Source organism: Empidonax traillii, unplaced genomic scaffold, assembly GCF_003031625.1.
Source record: "Empidonax traillii isolate 1590-97213 ecotype Southwest subspecies unplaced genomic scaffold, ASM303162v1 scaffold292:size1342341, whole genome shotgun sequence".
Taxonomy (NCBI): domain Eukaryota; kingdom Metazoa; phylum Chordata; class Aves; order Passeriformes; family Tyrannidae; genus Empidonax; species Empidonax traillii.
The window spans coordinates 737,059-743,726 of NW_020955485.1; the positions used below are offsets into that span (position 1 = coordinate 737,059).

At 43.3% G+C, this 6,668-nt stretch overlaps 1 protein-coding gene across 1 annotated transcript in view; it reads left to right on the forward strand.

Moving 5' to 3' along the window:
* Window positions 1-1,090: 1,090 nt before the first annotated feature.
* Window positions 1,091-6,668, forward strand: part of LOC114060780 (cytochrome P450 2J6-like) — a 21,674-nt gene continuing 16,096 nt past the window's right edge. Inside the window, exon 1 of the mRNA XM_027890562.1 lies at window positions 1,091-1,335. Within this exon, the coding sequence (XP_027746363.1) occupies window positions 1,117-1,335 (219 nt within the window). The 5' untranslated portion in view covers window positions 1,091-1,116. The remainder of the gene's footprint in view (window positions 1,336-6,668) is intronic.

The following is a 6,668-nucleotide window of genomic DNA, read 5'->3' on the forward strand; positions in this document are numbered from 1 at the left end:
AGCAATAGGAAAAATTACAAATGCAGAGTTTTTAAATTGTTTGCTGTATATTTAAAGCTGAATATTCCTCCTTAGAGAAAGTTCAGAAGGAGCTGGATGCTGTCCTTGGTTGTTCCCATGTATTTTGCTATGAGGACAGAAAGAAGTTGCCTTATACCAATGCTGTAGTTCATGAGATCCAGCGATACAGCAATATAGTCTTAATTGCACTTCCCAGAGTGAGTCTGAAGGACACGGAGCTGCTGGGGTATCATGTTCCAAAGGTACAAATGTGCTGTGTATTTGAATATCTGTGATTTTAGTCCATCAGATGATTTCAGAAAGGCTTTTGAGGGTTTTCCTGATTAGGGACACGAACTCTTGTATCGTATGTGTTTTAGCAGTGTCCCTAAGCTATGACTGTCTCTGTGGGTGGCCTTTCACAAGGAAAGGTGCACTTTGTCCTAAATATTCGTAGATTCTAGGTTCTCATTTCTGTTGACATCATTGCTCCATTTTTTTTCAGAACACCATAATTGTCGCGAATATCGACTCTGTTCTGTCTGATCCTGGAAAATGGGAGACACCTGATCAGTTCAACCCAGGCCACTTTCTGGATAAAGATGGAAACTTTGTAAACAGAGAAGCGTTCTTACCGTTCTCAATAGGTATGTGCACTGAACAGGGATTTATTTACTCCTTGTGATAACAACTCATGATGCATTCATTCCCCAGAAGAACTGGGAAGGCACTCACAAAAGAGTGTACACACACATTGCACTGCTCTAAAAATCTCTAAAAAAGTGAGAGGTCCGACTGTATGCAGAAAAGATAGGAAGAGAAGGAATGACACATGGAAAAGTTTTTCTTGGGAGACAGATCCAGCTTTTCTTGGAGAAGAGATCCAGTTATCAAAGTAGTAGTAGGAAAATCCATGGTGCTAGGAAGAGTGTAAATGTAAACTATGTCACCCTGGTAATCATTTCTCTAATGTCTTCCTGCCTGCTGTAAATATATATCAAAACTTTCTGTGGAAACAAGAGTAGCCTTTCAGTTCTGAATCATTAAATGACAAAGCTAAGAGGAAAGGACAAGGTCTGCAGAAAACAAGCAAACGAGCAGATTAGGGAGGGAGGTATGGTAGAAATGTTTTGGCTGATTGCTTTTGTGTCTCTTCACAGGGCAGCGTGTGTGCATGGGGGAGCTGTTGGCAAGGATGGAGCTCTTTATTGTCTTTTCCACCCTGCTCCAGGCATTCACATTCACCCTTCCAGAAGGTGTGAAGGAAGTCAACACCAAGATTGTTTTTGGGGGCACGATGAAGCCACATCCCTACCAGCTCTGTGCCATTCCTCGGTAGGAAATGGCAGATGCAGGGAAGAGTTATTCTCTAAGATTGCCTCTGTATGTGAATTCCTTTTTCCGGGTCTTCAGATTTTGCTTTCCTCTTTGTTTGGTTAATTGCTGCCTTGGAAGATGCTTTTCAGATAGTTGCACCCTGAGGGTTATAATTAGGAAGAGTTCCTATTTTGTTCTCTTTTTCTGTTTGGAAAATCTTGTTAAATTTCTCCTGATATGTAACAAATAAAAACATGAAGGGAAGAATTAGAATTGGTCCTTATTTATTAGCAGCTGGAAAGAGGATTTACAGGGAAAGAACTTGAAGCAACGTCTATAAATTGGAGGGCCTGGGCATTCTTTCTCATAAGCCACAGAGGCATTTGTGGAGATAGGCTCAGAGGTTTTGCAGTCTGTCTCAGAATATTAGTGGGTGCAGGTGGTAGAAGAAGCTCTTGGAGGAAGCTTTCTAGAGAGACAGACAATATTACCTGAGATAACACTCCCTCAGACTGATCCTGTTCACTGTTGAGCAAAGTTGTTGTATACAAGTCTATCATTGACACTTGGCAGGACAGTTCAGGGTTTCACCCACTGAAACAGGCAGCATTTCATCCCTTCAGATGAAAATAGATGAGCAGCTTCATCAGCCAGTTCTGGAGAGCTTTTGTTAACACAGGCAAGGAGCAAGACTGGAAGAGAAATGAGACCAGTGAGCAGTCACAGTGTTGATAATTTGTCCTTTTTTACGCCCCCACTGGTTGCCAGCAACATGAGAACGTCTTCTTCATGACAGGTCATCTACTGGTGGTGATTGCTCCAGATCCTCCAACAATTTATTCTGCTTCACTATTTTTCAGTTCTTTGATGAATTCCTTATCACAATTAGCTGCTTTTACATCAGACAGCATAAATTAGCATATCATGACCAAGAGAAGATTTGGCACTATTGAAGAATTCTTGAAGCCCTTCAGAAGCCTGGTGACTAAGGGCTTGGCAAAAGTGGATGTTTAAGATGTGGCAAATTTGCTTACTGGCAGTTAACAAGGGATTTTTATTTTTTTATGCCACTGGGATACTTTCTTCTTGTATGAGGTAAAAACTGGATGCTGTCTGCCAACACAGGAAGGATTATTTTTATACCCTGATTAGCTGACAGTGCCATCTCCAGGACTGACATCATTATCACAGCTGTATCTGTTTCAGGTGCCTCTGCCTACCTTGTGTTTTAAAGCACCCCAGGCTAACAGGTAGGGATGTGTGAGGTCACTAATCTGCACACAGGGTGAAACCTGGGTTGCCAGTCTCTTCCCCTCCAGGATTACCTTTATGGGATGGTTCAACCCCTGTCCAGCGTGTCCTGACAGGGAGGTGATTGCTAAGAAATCCCCTCGTGCTCAAACTGCCAACATGCCAGTTAGCCCTGGAGAAGTGGGAGATCTAAGGTGGATGTTGGAATCTGTTTTCTGCCATAGAAATAGAATGTAAAAACATAAATATATTCTGTTTAAGCTCTCAGTTGTTACCTGGTGGAGAGAAGGATGGGAATTTATTGTAGTTCCTCTGGAAGAAAGTGAAGGAGATACAGAGACAGTGCAGCTGAGTGCAAAGAGAAACCTCTGGTCTCTGACCAGCAGGCAGGAGGAAGGCAGAAGGGTGATGGGTGATGTGATGCCACTGGAGCCTCGTACTGTGGTGGGGAAGCTGTTTCAGGAAGTGTCAGGCAGAGAGAAGGTTGTAGCTGCTACCTTGAGTGGGTATCAGGGAGGTCACTGAGTTCTCACCTGAGTTCTCAAGTGAGGGAACTGTGGCAGAAAGCCCTGTGCAAAAAGCACCTGGAGAGGTGTCTGGAGCCAAGCTGAGGGGAAGGCAGGCTGCTGGCTCCCTGGGGAATGGTCTATGCAGCCCTTGGGAGGGAAAGGCTGCTCTGCTGACAGAGCAACTTCTCACAATGGCCACTTCACATGGGATGGAGGAGGACTGGGTCTTGGGGTCCTTTCTCACACCCACTCCCTCCCCCAGCACAGTGGTGACTACAGGTGCCAATCTGCTTCCTCTTCAGCTCCATTTCCTGCCCTTGTATTTTTTCCTGGCTGCTCCTGCCCCTGCTTTACACATGGAGGGAGGACAGGACTGCTGCCAGGGCAGGGCCTTGGCACCGTGCAGGGAAAACACCACCAGGAAAAAGATTTAAAGCCTCCTGATGGGGTCAGAGCATGAGAGGAGACACAGACCCCCTGATCAGAGGGATGCTATAGGAGAAAGGATGCCAAAGGCACAAGGAAGAGCTTTGGGCTGGTGTTTAGAGTATGCTAAAGGATGTGGCAAGGGGCTGACAAGGGGTTGGAGGGTGTTTGGATACCTGGACTTGTGAGAAATGACTGTTAATGTGAAAACTGGAGGCTGCAAGACTGAAGAAGGATCCGCAGAGGCCCTGCTGTGAGGCTGCAGCCTTGGAGGGGTGAAGGCCCCAGGGCATAACTTCTTTCTTCACTGCCCAGTAGAGAAATCACTGGAGAAAACCAACTTTTCCCGATGACAAATTGTTTAGATGGAAAATCTTTGCAAATTGTAAAGGACAGGGAGTGTACTGCATTGATTCTAAATAAAAAAATGCTGATAACTGAATTTGAAGTAGATTTTGTGAGATTGCACTGGATATAGAGCGGGCAAAACTTATCAAAATTTCTTTTTAAAAAGACTATTTTTTTTCCCTGTTGAAGGAGGGAGATAAATTAGAAATGATTGCCTTGAAAAAACCAAGCTTTTCAAAGTACACAAACAAGCTTTTGTGGAAACCTAGAAATATCCCTGTCTTGGGGAAATATCCCTGGCTGGGGCAGGTGTGGCACTGAAGCCCCCCCTTCTCTCTTGTAAGAGAGTGAAGAAAACAAAAAAAACTTTAGAGAAGAGCCTGGATGAGAAAAGCCGCAGAAGGAATTCTAGCAAAGAGATAACAAATTGTCCATGGTCGAAGCTGGCAGCCGGAGGAGAGAGAAGAAAGGTTCAAAGGGGGGAGAGCTGCTTCTTCCCCTTTTGCTTTCTCTCTTCAGCAGGGAAAAGACTTAAAAGTCTTAAAAGTAATCCCTGTCACCTGTAGAAGATTGTTGGGGTGAGGAGACCCCCCATGCGACTCACAGAGGAGCTTGTGAATGTACCAGAGAATCGAGACTTCATGAGAAAGACTGAGATAAGGCAAAGTCCTGTTGAAGATTTGTTACTCTGAGAAAAACGAGACTCCTGCCGGAGCAGACGGCTCGAGTAAGCTTGGGATCTCAGTGAGAAATCCATGCTGCTACTGAAGATTTGTAACCTTGAGAAAGAAAGCCTTACGCCGGAGTAGAAAACGGTTCGGGTAAGGATGCTGGGATCCGAGTGTGAGATCCATGCTAGACCCATGTAGGAGAAGTCTCTCAAGGACTGTTCTCCCTTGGGAAGGGACCTCCATAAGGAAACAGAGGTGGACTCATAAGCCATTATACCCTGTAATCCCGTGGAAGAAGATCCACGGTAGGCAAGTGTCCCCTTGCAAGACTATGGAAGGAAAAACCTTCAGGACCTGGGTAACCCCCAGCCTCTAGTCTTAGCCCAGGAGGGGGGTAGGCCCAGCCCTGAAGACCAACACAGAACAAGAGAGAAAGAAAAAGAGTTCCAGCTGTGACGAGAGTGCTGCAGAGTTATTGAAGAAACCTGGAGCTCCGAGAAAGGAATAAAAAAGTGCTTTTCCTCCTTGAACTGATATAAAGGGGGGAGAAGTATTTTCTGTAAATACAAAGTACTTTTAACTTAAGTAGAGTTGTGATAAATATAGTTCCTTAGTAGTTTTTATTTTACTAGTGATAAATATTCATACTGTTTTCCCCAAATCCAGTCTCTTTTGTCTGCATAAACCTTCTCTCAACTAATAGTAATTGTGTAGAGAATGTGAAAGCAAATTGACCCCGAACAAAACCATGACACAGGGTTAGAAGATAATTGAACTGGAGGTCTGTAAACTGTGGACTGGCAGACTCCAGGCTGTTCTTTCTGGATAAGTGTCTTCAGTGTCCCAGCGCCAAAAAGCCTGGATGTAGTTTCTGTCCCAAAGACAGGGCACTTGCAAGAAGCAAGCTGGTGCACAAGTCATTATGACAGGCTTTTCAGAATATCAGTGAAAACATGTTTCTTTTACAAGTGCTTTGCTTTTTGTGCATTTTTGATGGGGAAGCACCGATCCATTAACATTTCAATCTAGATCTGCAAAGCAACTGTAATGGTCATTTCTGTGTGGTGCCTAGAATTCTTATGTGGTTTTCATGGTCTGATTTCAGGCATGTGAACTCCCCTGGCGCTGACTTTACAGTTCCTGTGTGTGTTGAGGTGTGGCAAGGAGCCTTGGCTACAGACTCTGTTTGTTCTCAAATTACACGTGTCATGACTAGTTCTTGCTGGGGCCCTTAGTTCTGTTGTAGCTCAAGATCCCTGGTAGGTTTTTCCCATGTTTGGGGTTTTTTTTAATCTATTTCATACTAGATGGACTTTCTATATGAATATTTGTTATTTATCTCATAAACTTTCTGATGAGTTCTCCAAATATCCTTTAGGGTATCCATCTTACAGCAAGACTGAAAGGGGAACTTCAGAAGCAGACAAAAATCTCAGTGAGGTTACCTATTGCAAAGAGGTCGGAGGGAAAAAAAGTGACGTCACAGATTAAACCAGTTACGTTTTCAATTACATTCAAAAGCATCACAAATTTTGCTTTTTGCAGTAAGCATTAGATAGTTGTCTGTGTACCTTAAGATAAATGTGGGCTTTTAGCTTCTCTCAGCCTTGCCATTACTAGATAGAACATGTATATGGAACATGCATAACACAATTTAAAAAGTCCAAGATTTTATGTCCACTTCCATTTGCACGCTTAATTTGTATGTATGACTATTGCTTTTCTAAAAGCATTCGTGGAGTGTTTGTAGGAGCACATACCATCCAAAATTGTTTCAGAAAAATTAGGTGGAGAATTTACGTGTATCTACATTGCCTGGAAAATCTTGGTCCTTGTCTTTTAAGACGCTGTTCCTACAAATCCTGTGATGTGTATTTGATAGATAGAATCTGGATGAGAAAGGGAGAGAGGTGTGCATCTATTAAATATGCTTCAGCATGAGAATGTAATAAGTGGGACAAAAGGGGAGTGGTTGGTAATAAAGAGGGAGGGTTAGAGGCGGGGAATAGTTGTTATATGAAATTGAAGCTCTTCTGAAAAAACTGGTTGAGCAACCAGCCTTAATAGCTTCAATAGACTATTTTGAATAAAGACAAGCTGGTAAAAGCAGAGGGTGAAATGTTGACAATAAGTCAAGTTCTTATAG